The 22,066-nt window shown below is 49.3% G+C and overlaps 1 protein-coding gene across 1 annotated transcript in view; it reads right to left on the reverse strand.

Annotated features, from left to right (window-relative positions):
- The window catches only part of TECTA (tectorin alpha), a 66,673-nt gene that overhangs the window by 39,642 nt on the left and 4,965 nt on the right, over window positions 1–22,066 (reverse strand). The window contains exons 3-9 of the mRNA XM_032472343.1: window positions 20,528–20,815; window positions 16,805–16,942; window positions 16,282–16,447; window positions 12,280–12,692; window positions 6,340–6,910; window positions 3,704–4,296; window positions 1,775–2,348 (exon numbers count right to left, since the gene is read on the reverse strand). Of these exons, the coding sequence (XP_032328234.1) occupies window positions 1,775–2,348; window positions 3,704–4,296; window positions 6,340–6,910; window positions 12,280–12,692; window positions 16,282–16,447; window positions 16,805–16,942; window positions 20,528–20,815 (2,743 nt within the window). The remainder of the gene's footprint in view (window positions 1–1,774; window positions 2,349–3,703; window positions 4,297–6,339; window positions 6,911–12,279; window positions 12,693–16,281; window positions 16,448–16,804; window positions 16,943–20,527; window positions 20,816–22,066) is intronic.

Genomic DNA, 22,066 nt, shown 5'->3' on the forward strand with positions numbered 1-22,066 from the left:
TACTTCAAAAAGACACCTGCACCCCAGTATTCACAGGAGCACTATTTACGATAGCCAAGACATGGAGACAGCCTAAATGTCCATCAACAGATGACTGGATAAAGAAGATGTGGTATATTTATATAATGGAATACTATTCAGCCATAAAAATGACAACATAATGCCATTTGCAGCAACATGGATGTTCCTAGAGAATGTCATTCTAAGTGAGGTAAACCAGAAAGAGAAAGAAAAATACCATATGAGATCACTCATATGTGGAATCTAAAAAAAAAAATGAACATAAATTCAAAACAGAAACAGACTCATAGACATGGAATACAAACTTGTGGTTGCCAAGGGGGCGGGGGGTGGGAAGGGACAAACTGGGAGTTCAAAATTTGTAGATACTGACAGGCATATGCAGAATAGACAAACGAGATTATACTGTATAGCACAGGGAAATATATACAAGATCTTGTGGTAGCTCACAGCAAAAAAAAAATGTGAGAATGAATATATGTATGTTCAAGTATAATTGAAAAATTGTGCTCTACACTGGAATTTGATACAACATTGTAAAATGACTATAACTCAATAAAAAATGTTAAAAAAAAAAAAAGAGACCAAAGACACATGACATCTAAATGCCATATGTGGTCCTAGACTAGACCTGTTTTGGGGGTTGGGATGGGGAGAAGAGCCACAAAAGACATTACTGGGTCAACTGGCAAAATTGAAATACAGGAGTCAAGTTATTGCATCAATGTTAAATTTCCTAAGGGCAATAACTGGGCTGTACTGTAAATGAGTATCCTGCTTCTAAAGAAATACACACCTAAGCATTTAGGGACACAAATGGCATGATGTCTGAAACTTTCCTTCAAATGGAGAGACAGTGAAAGAGAATGACAAGGTAAATGGGGCAAAATGCTAACAATAGGTTCATTTGGGTAAAAGCTCTATTGATATTCTTGCAGCTTTTCTGTAACTTCAAAGTTGTTTCAAAATAAAAAGTTAAAAGATAAACACTTTTAGCTAGGAAGGAATATAATGGAAGAGAAACAAACAGAAATAAAGGATGGAATCTCAATGGTGGGGCTGGTCTTGGTTTAGGGCAGATCTTCTTGGTGGGGAAGGGATGGGAGCTGTGGTCCAGTTGAGGCAGTCCTTGCTCCAGGCCTGGGTCCCACCCCCTCAGCCACTCCTCTTTCTACCCATCCAGTTACTCCTCCTCCTGGGCTCCCCCGTAACCAAGGCTTTTCTATGTCAGGTCTTCCCAGCAGTTATTCTAATTACTACAAGCACTGCTGAGAGGGGTCAAATACTCAGGACAAAATGTAAAACCAGCAACATGGGACTCTCTTAATAATCATGTCAGGTTGGCCCTGGGGAGCAGGGCTAATCTCTACCTTGGGAGAGGCACCTGACTGATCACCTTCTGTTGAAATGAACAGGGTCCTGCCTTGCTAAGAGAGAAGGCGCCAACTGAGCCATCACAGAGATTTCTGGTCCTTTGACATGATGTGTACCTTCCGCTGGGTAAATCCACAGTCAATAGGGTGGCTGATCATTCTACAGTGAGGAGGTACTGTGTCATTAGAAACGAAAGCAAAGGTGAGAAGTAGTCTGGTTTGGGGTGACAGGCCTTCCAGCAGACACATCAGACTAGGGAAAGTATACATGGCAATTCAATTGACCTTGAGCTCAATTCCACCATGAAGAGAGTCCCAAGTGAGAAGATGCGGTGTCCCCTGACCCAGCTGGCCTCCGCCATAATGTCACCCCAACTTACGGCAGAAATCGTGGGTCCTCCAGGGGCCCACCTCCACGTCGGCGTTCTTGCAGGCACTCGCATACCGGGCCACGGCGTCACAGAGCTCCGACTCGTTGCCCCCGCTCTGGCACAGGCGGAAGAGGCAGGTGCGGTAGTAGGCGGTGACGTTGACCACGCCGTGGCACTCCAGGAAGGAGCTGTTGGAGGGGTCATTGATGATGCCGCACCTGGCGCGGCTGCGGTAAAATTTGAGCAGCTCCGAGTCGTTGTTGCAGGCCTTCAGCAGGTCCCCACACTCCCCATTGCAGATCTCCTCGAAAGTGGTCCAGCTTTCCAGGAACACCGCCAGGTTGTCCGTGCACTTGCCGTTGGGGAGGCAGAACTCATCGCTGGCGTTGGCATTGAAGAAGCCGCACAAGCCCCCTGTGCAGTTGAAGTAGGCGGTGGAGAGCCGGATGTACAGGAGGCCCGCGTCTGAGTACTGCACCCTCACAACTCCCTTGGACTCGACTGTCGTGCTGTTTTTGTTTCGGTAAATTTCCAGCTTCCCGGAAGGATGGAAGAAAGGTAATTCCACTTCCTGACCATTCAACTGAAAAATCAAATCACTATCGTCAATTCCAGATACACACACAGTGCCCACAGTTTCCTAGGCTGTGAATTAAGACCCGGTGCTGCCCCAAGACTAGTCCTTTCAGAAATGTCGAGAAGCTGGCAGTCTGTGGAAACCACAGAGACAGCGACTATTTTCTCATGGGCATCTTTGTTTCTTTCTTCCCAGGCTCCTCTGATCCCTCATGTTTGCTGTTTATCTGTGTGTGTGTGTGATACTGAGCTAGTTCAAAACAAAACTGAAATGTGAGCAACAGTCATCGGAGATGTGTGGCTTTCTCCTGCCCCCCGACCTTGGATGTGTGGCTTCCTCCTGCCCTCAACAGCCCCTTTGCACAGCCGGCTCCCCTCCTCCCCCCTTTCTGCCTCCTTCCTCTCCCTTCCAATCTTCCTCCTCCTGTGTCCAAGCCCCTTGGGTGCACACAGTGTATATCTAACGATCTGGCTGTCCATCCCCCCACCTACCTCTTACCATTCTGTAAATAAATTCATTCCTGCCAGTGTGTCCATGGGAACAAAAACACAGCCCTTTCTCTTTGTGGACGTGTTTTATTTACCGTGTTGGCTTTCGTTTTCCAAATTCGACGTCATGTGATATTATGAACTGCAAGTGTTGCCGGGAGGAAGGAGAGCTGCCTGGCCCCCACCAGCCCCGATCCCAGATCTGCCCCCACCCAGCTGTCAGGCCCGCAGCCCTCACTTAACCCTGTGGGATCCTCATGTGCAAACAAAGCATTGCACTTGATAAATCCCAAGATTACTTCCAGAACTAATGGCCTGTGAGTCTGCATGCCTGATTGCGGGTATTTTAGCCCAGGTCGGGGGGTGGGGTGGAAGGCAGGTACCCTGTGTGCTAATCCACATGGTTCCCATCTGCAGGTAGGAGGCTCTGTGTAGTACAGAATAAAGAGCACAAACTCTGGAGCCAGCCGGCCTGGGCTTGAATTCCACTTTATGGCTGTGTGTCCCTGGGGAAGTTACCTAACCTCTCTGTGCCTCAGTTTTCTCATCTGTAAAATGAGAAAAATGATATCATCTACCTCCTAGGATGAAGTGGGACACTGCTTAGAATAGTGCTTGGCACATAGTAAGCGTTCTGTCAGTGTCTGCTATTCTGGTGAGCTCGTCCTGCTCTATCTGATTCGAGAAATTCCAGCTTCACGTTTCTACCCAATAGACCCTTACTTGGTGCTGTTAGAAAAATGCTCCCATTTCGGAGTCATTGGCTTCCTAGAGTCTGCTTCCAGTCAGAGGCAGTCAGGCAAGCCTGAAGAATGCGGCTCCTTCGCTTGGCGTGACTCATCGGAAAACTCTCGAAGGCCGCATGAGTCTTACCTTGACCTCCGAAGCCCCGATGCCTCCCATCTTGACCTCCTGGTTGGCCACCAGCACCCGGACACCCCGCAGCCAAGCAGGCCCTGCTTCCGGCTTCCTCTTGTTGATGTCGATTTCCAAGTACTCGGGCCCCTCGGGGCAGGTCTTGAGGAGCGTGTAGGAGAACTCGGTGGGGAAGGCGTAGGCGGCGCCGTCGAAGGTGTGCAGCACCTGGCTCTGGCTGAGCAGACACACGGTCTCCCGCTTGGGGAAGCAGCCCTGGTAGCCGTCCTCCACGGCGCACACCTCCCCGCTGCGGCACGTCTTGTTGAAGCAGTAGATGTCGCCGCCCTCCTCGCACAGGCACTGCACCGTGCAGTTGGCCGTGGCCCAGAAGAACTCCCCCATGGCGTAGTAGTGGCCGTCGAAGTCGCAGCCGCACTTGTGCAGCGGGACGCACTGGCTGGTGCTGAGGACGAAGCCTTCGTTGCACTCACAGCCCTCCGTGCAGGGCGTGGCGCAGTTCTGGGAGGCCGTCAGGTCCGAGCACGTGTTGGGGCAGCTGCTGGTGCACACGGAGTAGTGGCTGAAGCTCGGGCACTGTATCGTGGACACTGACGTGGGGGAGAGGAGAGAGGGTGACAACAAGGTGAATGCCTAAGGTGCTGGCAGGCCAGGTCCACCATGCACAAGGGCCCTGGAGGAGGAACCCTGCTTCTGGACCAGTTAGCTCCTAGCGGGAGGGCCAGGCCGCCACTCACTGGGGGAGGGAGACTTAAGGTTATGTCTGTAGCAAGGGGCACAAATGCTTTGGTAATAACTACTGAGCAAGGGGATGGAGTGTGAAGTTTGACTCTCATTTGATCATCTTGACTATCCTAACTAGACCAGATGGATTTTTCAATACAGGCTTAGTGCTTGGTGACCTACTACCATCTTAAGATCTTCAACTGATGGGCATAACATTGGCCTGATTTTAAAGCGCATGGCCCATTCTTAGGAGGAGATCAACCAAACTTACAGGAGAAATGAAAGATGTAACTCTTAGAAGAAGAATTTCAAAAAATGAACTTTCAAAAAGAGAGGTACCTAAGAATGACCAAAGAAGACTGTGAAAATGAATTCTCTGGGGTATTAAAAATAGGAAAGAACCTTGGCTATCTGAAAAGAATCTTCGTGTCTGTTCCTCCAAGAGACTGGATTAGAACTAGATGCCTTCTGAAGGTCCTTCTTGCCTTAGAAACCTTCAATTCTTATTTTAAGAACATCTGAGTCTGGTTTGAGTTCTAATTGAACCAGGGGTTCAAAAGCCTGGTAGAGTAGCTCTCTGAATTAAATCTAATGAATCTCATGAATATGAGAGACAGAGAGAGAGGAATGTGGAGGGTAGGAAAGTGGTACCACTAGGAAAAAGAATAGCCATCATAGGCCAAAAATTAGGCAATTGGATGCTCTTGGATTATACAAGGATTGAAGAGAAGTCATGTTCAATCTCAACTTGAATCAGAATTTGGATACTCAGGGCATAATATAGTCTGGCCAGCCAAACAGCAACAACAACAAAAAAAAAAAATTGAGGGGGTGGTTTGTTTTGTTTTTCCTATCTTTTAATGGAGGTACTGGGGATTGAACCCAGGACCTTGTGCATGCTAGGCATGCACTCTACCACTAAGCTATACCTCCCCCCTTAATTAAAAAAATATTTAAAAAAACACTGTCTCTTAGTAGCTTGATCAATTCTCTAAGAATTGATTCTGATACGTGATGATCTATATGAATCCAACCTGTACTAATAGGAAAAAAATGCCCCCTGGCCTTGGAATTGAAAGAAACTTTTAAGTCAGATCCATTGCACTCTTAAATGTGTGGATTAAAATTTTCTGTTTACTCATACAGAGAATACCAAGGACCAGGAAAGAAACAAAATCCCAAGAAGTGGTTTGTTTTTCTGTTTGCTTGTTTTTAACATTTACGTAACTAGGGGTAGCAGAGAGGTAAGTCGGACTGAAGGAAAACATAACAAGACTGCCAATGGTTCCAAATGCTTAATCTGAAAGCGGCATTCCAAAGCAGCTGGACTTCCCACGCCGCCGGGGCTGTTTCTCACCACCCAGCATTTTAGAAGAAGATCTGTTTCCAAGTCCGCTCTCTGCCCTGCCTGCAGTCCCTTCTCTGACCGGCTGAAAAGCTCTAGAGCCTGAAGGGACTGAGAGTGGAGAAAAAAAAGCCAAGGACAAAAATGCCATGGGCTCCATCTGAGAGATGAATTCTTTTCCCAAAGGCTGGTCTTGGTGACTCAGGCCAGCGTCTGCATTTCCCCAGCAGCCACAGAGAGGCCACCTCCAACTTGGGGAACCCTCCCCTCCCCGCTCAACTCAGCCCCCCCACACCTGCCAAGGGTCCTCCTCCAGCCACACTTTCCATGTCTCCAGACCACGTGTGCCCATCAGTGGCTTCTTGTTTTCTGGCCATGATACTGGGTTGGGGGAAAGGCAAAGATCCTTTTACGGTTCATTCTTTATAACTGGCGATATTTCAACCTCCCCCTCATCTTCAGGCACTTTGTCTTAACCGGGAGCTCTTCCGGGAGCCCGGAAACCCTCTCCCTGTCCCCTTGCATGAGCGCAGCCTTCCAAGTGGACGGGATGCTAGCTTACCACACCCAGTCTGGATTCGCCAGTCTCCGATCGGAATGCCAAGGGCTTGGCACACGAGCGCATAGGCCTGGATGGCTTGACACAGGAGTGTCCCGTTGTCCCTCACACTGCACAGGTCGTACACGCAGCTGTGCACGAAGGCCGTGGGGTCCACGACGGTGCCACACTCCCACAGGGGGCCGTCCGTCTTGTTGAGGAAGCCGCAGTAGTCGGAGCCAAAGTAGAGGGCCTCGGTGGCGGTGTCGCACTGGGTGCAGTTGTCCACGCAGCCCGAGTCGCACTTCCAGTCGGCATGGTAGACCCGCCAGCTCTCTCCCAGGTCCAGGACCGACATGGCCGGCCGGCCGTCGGGGCGGAGGAAGTCATCCAGCGGGTTCTTGTTGTAGTTCCCACAGAGCCCGCACGTGGAGTTGATGTAGGAGCCGGGGATGGAGATGGAGGCGTAGTGCTGGCCGTCAAACGTCACTAAGAGCCCAAAATCCGTCTCCACGGCAGTAGACATGCCACTCTGGTAGACTTTCACTGCCCCCAAGTCTACGGTGACGGGCAAAGAAGCCACTAGGTCATTGACCTGCCAACAACAGTAATAGTAAGGAGGCAGGTGAGCGGGTGCCAGGGCAGTGGGGCCAGCCGCGGGCAGGAAAGGGAGGCAGAGAAACTCAGTGCCGGCGGGCTTGCCTCCTGGGGACCCTGGAGAGCAGGCTGGCATTTGAGTTGTGACAGCAGTGCATTACTGCAGCCACTCTAGACCCCTCTGGGGACCAGGTGGTCGTCAACCCTTCCTGGCTGGCTCTCCGGTCAGCTTCAAGTCTTTTCTCGAAAGACTAGTTACCTCGCTTTTCCTCTTTTCTCCTCGAAATCCATTCTTTAAGTCTCAGCTCAAGTAACACACTTCCCTTGGTGATGCCCTCTCTGCCTTTAGCATTCCCTGACCCCCGCTCCCAGCTGGCAGGTGGACTACAAACTCTTCCCCACAGTCTAGCTTTGAGGCTGCCCTGGGACTATTCTCCTTGTGTTTCACCCTGTCACTTCCTGATACCAGGCCTGTGTCATGTAGTCGTTCGACACAACAAATCTGAACACCTACTGGGTACCAAGCACTATGTTAGCTGCTGAGAAATAATGAACAAAACAAGTAATTGTCCCTGCCCCCCATGAGCCCGCAGTCCACTGAGGAAGAGGGGCACAAATTAATATTTAGAACACAGAGTTTTAAATATGCATCCATAGGTGATTGGGTGACCCAAGGGGACAACAGTACTGACCATGAGTCCAGCCTTGGGGGTGTACGGGCAATTTTTAGAGGTGATTAAGTCTGATCTGGGTCTTTAAAGATACACAGAAGGGGCCAAAGGAAGAAAGCGGAGGGCAGGGAAGTCCAGGACCAGGGAAGAAAGTCACGTGGTTAGAAGTAGCTGGGTGAATATGGGGACAGTCCCGGGGTATTACTGGACTGCAGAGGGAAGGGCTGGCTGGAGAGGAAGCTGGAGACGTGGGCAGGGACCATTTCATTCAACAGATGTCAACGTAGCCCTTTCTGTGTGTCAAGCTCCGTTCTAAGCATTGGGGATTAGCAATGAACAAAAGGGACAAAAATCCTTGCCTCTGGGAACTTACATTTCCATTCAGGAGACCAACAACAAACAAAACCAATAAGTAAAATGTGTAATGATGCCAGAAAAGTGTTCTGCAGAAAAATAAAGCCGAGAATGTGGAGCAAAAGTGCTAGCGAAGAGGGCTTCTAATTTTAGAGAGGATGGTCTGGGAAGATCCCAGCGAAGGAGACGTTTGAGATGAGGAAGTGGGGATAGTGGCCGGGCCCTAGGGTGGCGCATGCCTGGGCGCTCGGGGACACACAGGCCGGTGTGGCTGGAGTGGAGAGAGCAGGAGGGAGGGCAGTGGTCGGTGAGGGCGAAGAGACAAGAGCCAAGAGAACAGCAGGGCCTTGTCAGCCACGCAGAGACTTCGGTTGTGACTCTGAGGGAAACGGAGAGCCAAGAGGGCGTCCGGGGCAAAAGATCGACATGACCTGACTTCCGTTGCAAAAGAGCTGCTCTGGCTTCTGTGTTGGGAACAGAGCTCGGAGGGCCTCTGTAGCCTGTTTAGAAGCAGAACAAAAGCCCACAAGGACAAAAACAACAACTTAGATCACTCTTCTGTAGGGAGAACTCCAAAAAGGTTTAAGCAAGGGAATGTCAGGGTCAGACGTGCATTTGAGAAAGTCCGCTCTGGCCAGCGTGAAGGACTTGGGGACGCAAATGGAAGTTAACAGCAGAGAAACCGGCAGGCGGCTGGCACAGGAGGCCAGGGCGGCGGAGGGTGGGGGCCTAATGTGCAGAGACGCGGAGGAGGGGACAGCTCGTGGGGGCCGCTGGTGCTTCCTGCAGCAGGGAGAGGAATAGGGGAAGAACCGAGAGCGAGGCCCAGGTGTCTGGCTCACCTGAGTGAGTGGCTTGATAAACCTCCAACAGTGAGTTCATTTTCTTCTTTTTCAAATTAACATACCTAGCACTACAGACATCACTTTTGTGGACTGGGATGGAACGGTTCATCCCAGAAGATTCCTGGGTGGGCTGACGGTAAGAGCACATCCGGGCTGCCCTGGACCCATACTGATTTCTGGACCCTGGAAAGATCAAGGGTCTTTACTGCCACCATTGCTGCTACTCTCCAGCTTGTCCAGGAAGTGAGACAATGGACTGTCCAGGCATCGCTCCCCAGGTTTACCACGGCCGATGCCCTGTGCAATTCTCTGCCGCTAGAGATTAGTAAGACTTCATGCGGAAAACAAACAGGAAAAACAAGCTTGAGAAGTAAGCCACCCTACGAGAGCTAGAAATAGAAAAGAAGCACCTAGGAGTCGACTGATTTGTCCTTATGTCCCAGGTAGTGGGTTTGCCAACAAGGATGAAGAAAGTCTTTCTCTAAGGAAGGTCAGCTAGCGAGACGCCGGGTGGCTCGCATGTGCTGTTCTGTGCTGAGATGCAGGAAGGGAAATCTTCCCCAGGTGGTACAACTGTAAATGCCCAGCGCCTCCACCGCTGCACATTCTCCTCACCTCTCACTCAGCTCCTGCTAACAAAGACAGCTGCGGTGTCTCAAAGCAGAAGCCACGGGGTACACTCCGGAGGTTGCAAGAGTCCCCCTGGTTTCTCTGTCGCACTCAGACTGACTGTGTCGCTCTGCTGACCGCATGGGTTGCCCGGGCCATAAGTGGTCATTACGCCCCCCTTCTCTTTCACACATGTCTCAGTTTAAACCGTGCATTATAGTGTCTTGTGTTTGTACCCACAGTGCTCGGAGTAGGAGTCCCGGGGACTCTTCCCCAGCACATGACTTCTTACTTCATTCCCACAGTCCCTGATTAGCCACTGTTTGCTTTCCTTCTTCTCCCCGTATCCCAGTCGGGTCCCCCTCTGACCGTGCCTCTCCCAGGAGTGGGTGGGGGCAAAGTAGCACAGGCCTTAGAATGAGCAGAGATTATGGTGGGGACGGCAGCGTGGGAACCTGCGTGTACTGCGTGCCCACTGTGTGCCAGGCGGTGCACTAGCTATGGCCCACGTGGCTCTTCTACCTCACCCTCACCTTCAACCTTACAAGGTCCTTGCCATCTCCCCTTTAGCCAGTGAGGAAATTGAGGTTGAGGGCTGGCATCACTTGTGGGTGACAGGGCCTGACCCTCCACTGCTCCCAGCTGCCTCTGTCCCCGTGCTCAGTAGAGATGGCCAAGTCCAAACTACAGCCAAGAGCCCTGCCTCCTAGATATGATGACCCCATCTTACAGATGGAGAAAGTGAAGGTCGAAGAGGCGACTCTCCTGGCAGTGGTGGCAAAGGGCTTGAGCAGGTCTGACCCCAGAGTCTGAGCTCTTCATCACCCATAAGCTATTCGGCCTTGGTCCTCTTTTCCCTGGTGAACTTGAAATTACTTAGGATTATCTGGGGGAGAAATATGAAAACTGATATGTGTCAGCTAGAAGGAGTTGTTTACTATATATGGAGTTTCACTGGCTTTCTTTGGCCCCCATTAGCGTACGCAATCCTAAAGTATTTATTTTGTTACTTGAGAACATTTCAAAGGGGGGAGATGCATATTCAGAACCCAGCTCCTAACCCCAGCACATGGAGGAAGGTGATCTATGCCTGAGATCCGTGTTGCCAGGCCTGGAAGTCAGCTGCCTCGCAGGCGAATCAGGCTCCTTCTTGCCTCCCACCCCTCTCCTTGCCTGTCCCCATTTCACCCTGGGTGGGGGCCCTGCCATCCATCGAGCCGCCCTCCCCAACAGAGCAGGTGTATTCAGAGACACTGGGAAGCCATTTGGCAAAAGGAAAAGGGAGCCATTGTTAGCTTGCAGTTGGAATCACATAACCTTTTCTTGCTGAAACATTTACATTCACATCCACATCTCCCTGTCGCTACAGAAAATTGAGGAATCCATGCCCTACGCTGGGACGATGGAAAAGAGGCACGCAAAATTAGCAGAGCTGCTGGGCCTGAAAGAAATGACGGTGCCCCTTTCCTTCTAAAAAAAAAAAAGAGTCTGACTGTGAGGGGAAAAGAATTTTAATCAAAATGGAAAGCAGGAATCGAGCATGAAGCTTTCTTTTTCAACTACAGATATTACAGACATCATCCCCACAATACAGGAAGTGGGGGAGAGCTGGCAAACATTTTTCTAGCTTGGAATGTGAGCATCTAACTACAAGGACAGTGTAGCCCTCAACAGTACAGCATAAATTTAAAAGGGAAAAACTCCAAACTTCTGTGCCTGAACACTTACCTTTGATTTGAAATACAGAGCTGTCTCTAGGGAGACTAACCAAACGACAAGCAAAGTGGCATTTCAACCCCAGAAATAGCCAACTTTTCTAATTAGGACACTGATAAACTGCACAGACCTAGGGAGGGCAGAGCCAGAAAAAGTGGAATTAGTTCCTCGGTCCTGCCTTTCGTTGGGCATACTGCCTCCATTAAAACTACAACACGTATTTAGAAAAAGAAAGGCATCCTGCGTTGGCATCAGTTCTGGTTTGTAATCTCTGTAATGACCGCCATGCTTGGGGATTAAGGATTTCACGGGGTGGCAGCAATCAACCCCTTGTGGTCCTGGTTATTATTGCTTGAATAAATACATGGTTACCACAAGATCTTCACTAACATCATGAAAATTGGGGCCTCCACAAATTGAGTAATTGCAAGCGGCTCTTTGTTCGCCCTCATTTATCAACGGCCCTGCCTGAAATCCAGGTGGACGTGGACAGGAATCATTTGCATATGCTAAACAGACCCCCCCAGACCCGCGTTCTCCTGTATTCCAGGCAGGAGTGGAGGATTCTGCTTGAGGGGTGTTTAGGCAAAGCTTCCACAGGAACTTCCCACCCAGGCTTCACAAAAGACTGTTACCAAGCCCCACTCCAGGTGCCTGAATGGGCAGTGCCTGTGGACACATCAGTCAATTTGGAGGTTTCCCTGAGAATGAAGCCGTAGCTCTTGGGCAAACAGGGAGGGCAATGTGGTGAGGATGTTAATCAAAGGCTGTAGTGAATTATGGGTTTGTACTTTGCGTTTACACTGTCTCCAGGGCATGGCCATGACGCTACCGCTGTTGCAAGCCAGGTTCTTGAGAAACTGAATTTACCTCTCTTCCCAGTTGCTTCTGAGCGCGGGTGCCTGTGTGCACGCATGCGTATGAGGGAACTGAGAACTCAAACGGGCTTAAACAGCAGCTAGACATGTCAAAGAGAAAGCTTAGGTTAGCTCCTGAACAAACAAAGTTTAGCCTAGTAAAGAATTTTACAAGATATCTGCGAGGCGGGAAGAGCCACGCCTCTCTTTGGTACAAACAGCCAACAGCAGAACCAGCAGATCTGGGAAAGTCTTTCCCAGGCTGAAGAATCTCCAGCTCCTGCAACTCCCCGTGAAGGATGGAGAGGGTCTCACCTTGACTTTTCCATAGCTTCCTTTGGGGATGAGAATCTTGTAGCCATTCACCTCCACCGAGAGCTCCTTCACCCAGGAGACAGCTGAGCCCCCCCGGTGCTCATTCTTGGCCTCCACGCTGAAGAACGGGAGGCTGGAAGTCTGCAAACACTGTCGGGCCAGCAGGTAGGCACAGGAGCCTTGGAAGTGGAAGAGGAAGCCATCAAAGGTGTGGTAGTGCGGCTCCCCGAACACCACGCATGTGCTGGTCTCCACGGGGCTGCAGAAGAAGAATCTGCCTTTGGGTTCGCACACCTCGTAGGGGCTACACGCGGCTTCCTGGCAGTAGATCTCGTTGTTGAAATCCAGACAGCGACACTTGATGGTGCAGTTCAGGTCATCCCAGAACACCTCCCCTCGCCGCAGGAACTGTCCTGGAGAACAAGGACATCACAGCCAACATCTACTGAGCGCTCCCCCTTGGTGCCAGGCTTTACCTGCCTCATACCATTTCACCCACAAAAGAACCCTGGTAGGTAGGTAGTGTCGCCCTCATTTGACAAGTGAGGAAACGGAGGCTTAAGAGAAGTTGGGTCATTCATCTAGGATCACTCAGCAACTCAACAGTGAAGCTGGGATTCCCACCGAGTCTGTCTGAATCCAGTCTAAGCTCTTGGCATTTTGGTCTCCACCGCTGGTGAGCATGCTCTCATTCAAGGAAAGACGCACTGTCCTACCCCACGGGAGGGGCCAGGACGCGGGGCAGTCCCTTCCTTGCCTTCGGCGATAAGAGGAAGGTATTCTGAAAGAGGGCCAGCTCACCCAGGTGACTTGGCAACACTGTGCGTTTGCTTGCTAACATATTCACTCGTTCACTCATCCACTCATTCAACAAACCGTTGTTGGGGCCTCAGGATGTGCCAGAAAAGAATCAGGAGTCAGATGCACATACTTAAATCCCAGGCCCCTGGGAAGGTTCTAGAAAAGGCTGACCTCTGGTTGGCACCTTTCCTGGCTCATAAACCCCGCAGTCACTGCTCAGACCGAACTGACACCTATATAAGTCGCCTTCTCTCTCACCTTAGGCCCTGTCCAAGCCCAGCACTGCTCTTCCTTTATCCACTGGACAGAACTTCTTGACAGAATCTAGCTCAGGAAGAGAATGAGGTGAGGGGAGGGGATTGGTTCTAAGGGCTGTGCTAATTTTGAAAATATTTACTACTATTTATTTGAGAGGCCTTCAGTCTTTAAAAACCATTTTCCAAAATGAACGATTTTCCACACCCAAAACTTTGAAATCTGCCGGTTCTTCCTATCAACCTTCAACTGAAGTAGTAGCATCTCTGGGCTGGGGGCTGTGATCTAGTCCTCGGTTGGGGTCGCAGCCGAGAGAACCGGGCAATGGTCACAACCGTGCAATCGACTTCCAAGACTACTGACTCGACTTCCACCTGTCTCAGTGTCCCAGCCTGTAGAAAGCAGACGAGGCTGTTTTCCCTGCCTCCTGGGGAACGGTGATGCTAGAACAACTTGGCACAGGGTGACAGAGGTAGAAGAAGTAAATTGAGAATGTCTGAAAAGGAAAGGATCAAAGACACAACATTAAGAAGTGTAAACCATGTCATACAGGACTAAGTATAGTTCAAAATGGTCGTTTGAAAAGATTTCTCGAGTTTTTGTAAAACTGAATACCTAACAAACAGCACGAGGGTGGAAGGTTAAGCCAGCGGAAGGCAAGGCGGCCTCAGGAGCAGTCCTTTCCGTATCTGCCCAAGAGGAATAATTATGTCTCAGCCGGCACTTATGTTTCGGACCTGTTGAGAATCGGGCCCGAGAAACAGGAAAATAGACTTTTTCACATTCCCAGTAGGTCGCCTGCATCTGCCCTGAAAACAGGCCCTTCGAACCTCGGCCCTCTCTGGCGCTAAGCCAGGCTGCATCTATTGTAGCCTCTACCCGGTATAATTTCCAGTCTCTGCCTTTTCAGGCTTCCAATAAATGAGGGGAAAATGCCTTTGAATAAGGAGGTTTGGACCAAAAAGGTAGACTCTCTGAGATAATTTTGTTTGCAAAATGATGATATAATAAACCAGCTCTATGCAACACTTCCCCTGCTATCACCCGGGCCAAATCCCCATCTCATTAGATTGATCTATGTCCGGTGGCACATTAAAATGCACAGCAGTCCGTATAAGGATATTGAATTTGTCCTGCATATGAAACCCAAGGCCATAACTCAGAGGGGAAAGAATGAAGTCAAAGTGAGGACTTTGTACGCGGCTGGCATCTGACCAACCCCACAGCTCCGCGAGCCAAGGTTTTCCATTATCACAGCATTTCATCCCGGGGACTCAGGGAGAGGCTGTCACCCGGCACTTGGGTAGCTTGGCCACAGTCAGTCAGCTCTGTGATGCTTGGACAAAGGGGAGAGGCGTTGGGTTTGTTCCTAGCCCAGGCCATAAAGGGGAGAGAGGTAATGGGGTTTGGTATCTTTCACTGACCATAAGCAAAGCTGTGTCTACACTCTTGTAAGGGAGGAGGGCACAATCTCTGAAATCCTGGTGGGCTTTGGAGCTAGATTCTTTTCCATCCAGTTTAATACTGGCTTAGCTCTAAAACATTTACTTGCTATTCTGAACATGAAGGACTTTGTAGAGTCCACAGGAGGCAAGGATGCCCAGGCAGGCCATCTTCACAAATGACCTTTCCTCAGAGGTTTGATAAGCACAACCAAGCACAGGGAAGGGGGGCAGAGGGTGTGGGCATCTCAGACCAGGCGACTACGGCTCTTCTGGTTATTACACAAATTGAAGCCCGCAGGGCTGCCAAGACATGCAGGTCACCAGGCTGGGATTTCAACGGACGGAGGGCAGGAGCCCTCCTGAAGCCTTCATCCCAACCTGTAACTTCCTTAGGCATCTGGAAACATTTCCCCCAGGGTCCTCTTCTGTGCTTACGCGGCACCTGCACTCGTGTCTATCATAACACGTCTTCCATCGGTCATCGCTGTTTCCCTGCCTGTCTTCTCTACCATGGCAGAGCCATGGGAGTCTAGCACTGCCTTCATCTTCAGCACCTCACAGGGTGGCTAGCACCTCAGTTGAAAAGATACAGCAGCTGGATGGCTGAATGGATGGACGGATAGATGGGTCAATGAGTGGGGGGTGGGGTGGACGGACAGACAGACTGGATGGATGATTGACCAATTCTAGTTGCTATAGCCTCCACTCCTAGAAGCAGAAAAATTAAACGGAAATTCTGTTTTCTGAACATGTTTAGGCACATAAGAAGCAGGGATCCATAAGCCAGGACATTCCTGTGGGAGTCCTGGGCTGTTTTGTACATCCAAAGAGGTCCTGCTGGTTCAGAGGAGGCACCAAACTCTGGATGCCAGCATAAAGGGAACCCACTGAGGTTCACACAGACCTAAAGCCAGCTTTGATTCTCCCTAAATTCCTGCATGTTTTGCTGCTGCTTGGAAGATTTTAGGAGAAGCTCCCTTAAAGACTGTGACACTTTCCCCCCTTCCTTTCTATTCATACTAGGAGGTCCTGATTTACTCTCGTAGAGACTTGGCAATGCTCCGAGTTCGCCCACTCCCGTGCATCTCCCAAGTGCAGATGGTGGAGCAGGAGTAAAGATGAGAAGGAAAATTTAAAGGGGGAAAAGGCAACAACAACAACAACAACAAAAATACTGTCAAACAGGAGGGCTCCCTTCTGTCCCTCTGGCTGAGAAATCATTCATACTCCTCGTCCACTTTGGAGCTGTTCCGAACAGGGCGCTGTGTTCACACCCCAGGCGAGGACTTTAGAAACCGCAGCACGGCAGACGCAGGGTTTCAGCTCCTGGCATGATGAATGTGCATGCTAAAATTACCTTGATCTCCATTACCCAGCCGAGAGATGTCAAAAGAGTAAGGAAGGCATCGGCACCAAGTCCGCCCCCGTGGCTTAAAAGCCTGCCTGTCAATCTAAGCTAAACAAACCCTGCTTTGCCTCAGAGAAGAGGAAATGCCTTTACCTCTGGAGGTGCAGCCATTGGCTGGGTCAATTTCCTTCCCATCGACTTTAAATGCCCAGCGGCCTGGAACATTGACGTTTGTGGTCTCTTGAATATTCACAATATCAGGGGTTCTTGACCCCGGAAGGCTGAAGAAATTGGTGAGGTTCCCACCATTAAATCCTGCCTAAAGCACAAAGGAAAATCAGACTTCTGAGCACACACACTCCCATTGGTTCACCTGTCCAACATCTTATTTTCAGAACCCAGCACACCTGAAGTCAAGAGACTCCTTTTCCTGGAGTCCCTGCGGTCGCCCTTCCAGGTAACAAAGACCCACTAGTTCATGCCATACCCAGATCAAGGTATCAAAGATGGGCAAGACTAGCCTCCTGGTCCACCTGCAAGATCAGACATGCTTCTCCAGTTTAAAGCAGGATTCCCCTCTCCGCCCCACCCCGCCCCCGCTGAGGATGCTGAGAAAGGACGCAGAGGGTGCAGTGCTTTAGAGACACATAGGAGGATGACATGAAGAACCACCTACCTGCGCCATCACTCCCCCAAGACCCGTCAGGGGATCGCCGCCGCTCGCTGTCCCAGTGGTCCAGTTGATTTCATAATAATTGAAGAGCGTGAATGTATAGGAGCCATCGGACACCAGGACGGCCTGGAAGGTGTTCACCTACAGGATGGGAATGGATGGGTGGCTGGTCTCACCCCCAGGGGCTCCTCTCCCCAACAGCAGCTCGCTTTCGCCTGCCCCCTCGCCACCCCAAGGTGCTCAGAGCTGCTCCAATGCCAGCCCTCATGCTCTGCCTCCTCTCTGAAAATGTTCTCGCCTCCAGAGGGAAAAGCAAGACATGTGGAGTTGTGCATCGAGAAGAGAAATCGCCTGAGAATAACCTAGTGGCTGACTCAGCGCCCCTCTCACACCTCTGACTGCAGACGGTAAAGTCAGAGGCCCCGCTCAGCTTGTGATAATACAGGAGCACCTATAGATGGCAGCATGGAATAAACTATAGGAAACAGCCAGGGAGAGGGCTGCGAGCGAGCACCTGTTCTCGGAGCAGGTTGGGTGGGGTGTAGGGAGCGGGGGAGCCACGCGCGCAAACGCCAGTCGGTGTGACTGCAGGGCTGGCCTGGGCTGGGCTCTCTTGCTTCCTGGAAAACACTGCTCATCTTGGTGACATATCTCCCCCTCTTTTAAATGCAGGTTGGAAAGTGATTTTTAAAAAGCACTTTGCGGGCAGAAATTGCTCCTCTAATGGAGCCATTCATGCATCACTTTACATCTGCAAAATTCTCAACCCCCATCTGTACCTCAGACCAGTGCTAAGATGATGATCTTTTGGCCTATTCCCATTTTAGAGCTAAGAAAACTGAGGGCTAAGGGAAATGAATTGCTGCAAATTCCGCAATGACCCAGCAACAGAAAATGGGATTCGAGTCAGAGCTCCCAGTCTCACCATAGTGCACTGTCTTCACACACTGTCTTAACTTTAAACTTTATGGAGAGAGATGTTATATACATTCAGACCAGCCTCACAAACAGTTTCCAAAAACAAGCTGTAGTAATCTCTGTCCTTTACTATTTCCCTTTGCTACCTACCCCTTGATATGTGTTCTCAGGGAATTCAAATAAAAATAGAGTTAAGAGGAGAGGCTGCTTGACCTTTCCCATCCAAACCTAGCACTTCCCCAGCTGCCTGATACCATCCTGGTTAGCATTCTGTCAGACACAGAGGAAGACCCACATCCTTATCCTGTGTAATCAGACTGGGGTAGAGGATCTTGGAAGCCCCAGATCTCCCATCCTAGACACTCCCAGGGAGGGGGACAAGCACCAAGTAAAGAAAAGCCCTTTTTGTAAACTAGAACTTTCTCCTCAGGTTCTGTGCTTGCCCGGTCGATGGCGTTTATGATAGAGCCACCCAGGCATCTGCCTCCATCCTCCGGCCCCACTCAACAAAAGAGCAAAGTGGGGCACAGAGAGGATGGAGCAGTCAGCTATACGGCCACTGTGGGGTCAGGTTCAAGAGACAGGCATAGAGTCACGGTCACACCAGGACCAAAGCTAAGCCTTCCTTCAGACCGGGATTCTCCTTCGGGAAGTTAATTCCTTCTCCTGAAATGAAGTTGGAAGTATCTTTGGTCCAAGCAGGTCTTGAAAGCCACCCATTTCTGATCCCAGGAATCACCTCCAAACCAACCAGCCATCCTGAGAATGCCCGAGAAGCTGGCTCGTTCTTATTCACTCACACACCTCCCCGCACATACGTAGCTCCTCAACAACCATGCAAGACCCTCCTGGAGCTGTTTTTGTAGAATGATGTTTTCAGTTCTTGAAAAGCCCTTTTATACTTCAGAGGATTTCCAGTGCTGCCTGGAGGAGGCAGCTGAGGAAAGAGTTTAGGATTCAGAGTTTGAAGATCCCTTTTCTTGCCATTTGGGCAAGTTACTTCACCTCTCTGGGCTGGTACCCTCCCATTTACAGTGGGGAGAGAGCTTCCTTTGGAACAATCTCGTGAGAAATAAATGATTTGCAAAGACAGCCTACCACAGCACTGAGTTCATAGTCAGCCTCAATAAATATTAGTTTTCCTTCCTTAAAATAAACATGCCCCCATCCCCTTGCCTCTCTGGTGGGCTTCTGCTCTAAGATCCTCATGCCCAGTGTTCAGTGGGCCTGTTGATACGTGCTCCTCTAGAGATGGAGAGGCCTGGATAACAGGATATGGAAAAAGGGGTCAACTTCAAAGACAGGGAAGGACGGATGGATGGATGGATGGATGGACACTTCTGCAACTCTGAGGATTTTATCATCTTTTTCTCCAAGGAGCTCAAAGCACTTAGATGTTACCTCATTCCTCCTCATCCAAAGAGCCCTCACTTCATCCAGAAATTTGCTCCAAAGTACAAACCAGAAAGTACCTAAATTATCTTGCCATTTTTATTGCCAGTGGAAGTTTTTTTTTGGAAAAATGGTGGTCAGCATTTGATGGGCATTTCTTCTCCTTTTTTTCCCCCTCACTGACATGAAAATTTATCAACCGCTGGCATCCTGCATTCTAACGCTGCAAGGTATGAGGCTTAAAGGACATAAAACATCACCTGAGCAGTCGTTAGCAATCCATAACATGACAGAGGGAAATGTGTGCTTCTTTAGAGGTTATTTCTAGCCAATACATCCACTGTTTAAATGTGTATCTTTCTGTTCTCCAGAAGCCTCTCAGTGATAAAGTGCATCTTGATGCTCTGGTCAGGAGGTGCACATAGGCAGTGTGCGCGCTGCGTGGCAGCTACGGATTGCAAGCGTAGCACTTTTCCACCTCTGTCTCTAACTCAGTAGCTTCTCTTCCACCCTTAAGCAACTGACTCATTGCCAAGGAAATGGGAAAACAGATGGAACTGGAAATAATCCTAAGAAAGCAGAGGGCAGATTTTTGAGTGCCTTTGCTCACTGGAAATGATACACCAAAGACGCATCTGCTGCTTCCAAAATCTCCATTGCCAAAGTCACCCGAACAAACGGCAAGCTTTCGTGAAAACCACGTTCTGTCCCTGCATGTAGAAAGTTGATTACCTCTATAATAATGCCAGTGATCATCTCTCTTATTTGACTTTTATTTGATTGCTCATTTGGGATTTCTGAGCAGATGTTGAAACTTTATTCATGAACTGCTTTAACTGCCCACTTCAATTAGCATCAAATACGAATAATTCTAGCCCCGGCCACAATTTTTTTTTAAAAAAGGTCGTAACATAATGAAATGAACCAGATCATTTGGCCTAAAACTGGTACCCTATTTTCCTTTTCCTCCTATCAGGTTTTGTGGGGAAAAAAAGTAAGAGGGGAGAAAATTAGCTGATGGAGAGAGGCATTTGTGCCTCTGGCAAGAAAAAGGGACCTTGGGGCTCCTGATGGGTCCCTAATTATACGGCCTGGATAAGGTCTCAGGGCCCCAGTCACTCCACTGAAAAATAGGAATGCTACCTACTGCAAGAAAATTGCGGAGGGCTCCTTTTTAGACATTTGTAATGATTCGTGATAGGCATGGCACATCTTCTGAAATACTACAGCTGACTGGGCTGGTTAGGTTTGATAGCTCCCTCTGTTTCCTGGAAAGTGGGTGGCAAGACTTATCAGTGTAACTCAAGGAAACTGACATTCTTCAGCTCTAACAATTAGGCTCCTTCACAGTAGTGAAGATGGACGAGAATTAGATGTCAGGCTATGAAGCGGAAAACGGAAAATTTGAATGATTACAGGTGTGGTGCTGCTCCCTCCATAAAACGTGACTTCCTCCCATGTCACAATGAAAACCCAAGTGGCAGAGAAGGTTGCCATGTCTTTGAAGTACTTCCTGATGTCCTTGGTGGCTCTTTGCAAGATGACAGGGTCCATGGTCTCTCGGTAATAGATCTCGCCTCGAATTCCATTGTGCACATCTGCCCAGAATGGGGCGATGAAGGCCCGCCCATCTGTCAGGGGAAATGATTCGGGCGTGAACTGACTCACTAGCACGTTGAAGGAAACAACTCCGTTGTTATTGACCTACAAAAATAAGAGAGGTTTTTGCACAGTGGATCTGAGACCATGATGATTTCGGAGTCATAAAGTAAGACAGACATTTGCCTAATCGTGTGAATGGAAATGACTTTTAAACTACTGAACGAGAACCCCTAAATGCCGGCTTCCATTGCTCAATCAGGGATTCGTTTACTTCCAAATTCATTGCTTTTCTTTCACTTTCAATTTGTAGTCAGCTTCATTTCTTATTAATAATCAGTCTCATTTTCATGTTCTCTATCTTATCTCTATTTACACTTATCCAACGCTACCAGCGTGTGTGCGTCGGTGCCCATGTGTGCACGTCGTGTGCCTGTTCAGCCAGGCAGTGGCTTATGTGGGTAAGAGGGAAGCTCTAGAATTACAGATGCAAAATAGGCAGGAAAAAAACCAAAAAACCGTGGAAGCAAAAAGATAAATGAAAAAGCTAAGGCGCTTTATATGAGAGCTTGATTCCTATTATGTGACAAGAAAGGGGTGTCAGAAAAAGATAAATCAGATGCTCCATCATCAAACTCAGATCTCAGGATGAACCATATCCCGCTCTGGATGAAACATTTAAAGGATTTCTACTGATGTCACAACCACTCTGTACCCCGAACAAACACGGTTCCAATCTACAGGTGCCCTATTCTATTCTAGCTCTTGTATCTGGCGGCTTCTTTGTATAATCGCTGTGTAAAAGTGGAGACGTGGATATTTTACATTGCATGTGTAAATGACTGTCTTATGGTGACTTCTTCATGATTTGTAAATGGCCTAGTAAACTTGCTAAATTACTAAACCTTTCTGCACGTAACAAGCCAATATGTACACAAATATACAGGACCTGTAAACAACCTGTGTCCGCCTGTGTCTGCAGCTCTAACGATGGTAGATAAAGCTGGTTTAACCCAAGGGCTTGTATGGCTTCAGCAGTGAAATGCTCGTCATGGGCATACTTGCAATTCCTCCAAACAGAGACACTCTATTGTTAGGTTCATATTAATTGGTAATATTATGGGCGCTAATAGTGACCCAGATCCCAGAGGCAAGTTATCAGTCCCTGGGCAAAGGGTATGTCAACCTATTTTGGAAGCGAGGGTGCGGGGTTTGGAAAGGAAGCTGGAGACTCAGCTTCAGGGATATTGTGAGTCTACTGTCTACAAGTAACAGTGAACAACCCAGAGGCTTGAAAAACGTCCAAAGTCCTGGGAACTCAGGGAACAATCTGCCCTCAGAGAAGCCTGCCCCAAA

The sequence above is a fragment of the Camelus ferus genome, chromosome 33 (assembly GCF_009834535.1).
Source record: "Camelus ferus isolate YT-003-E chromosome 33, BCGSAC_Cfer_1.0, whole genome shotgun sequence".
Classification (NCBI taxonomy): domain Eukaryota; kingdom Metazoa; phylum Chordata; class Mammalia; order Artiodactyla; family Camelidae; genus Camelus; species Camelus ferus.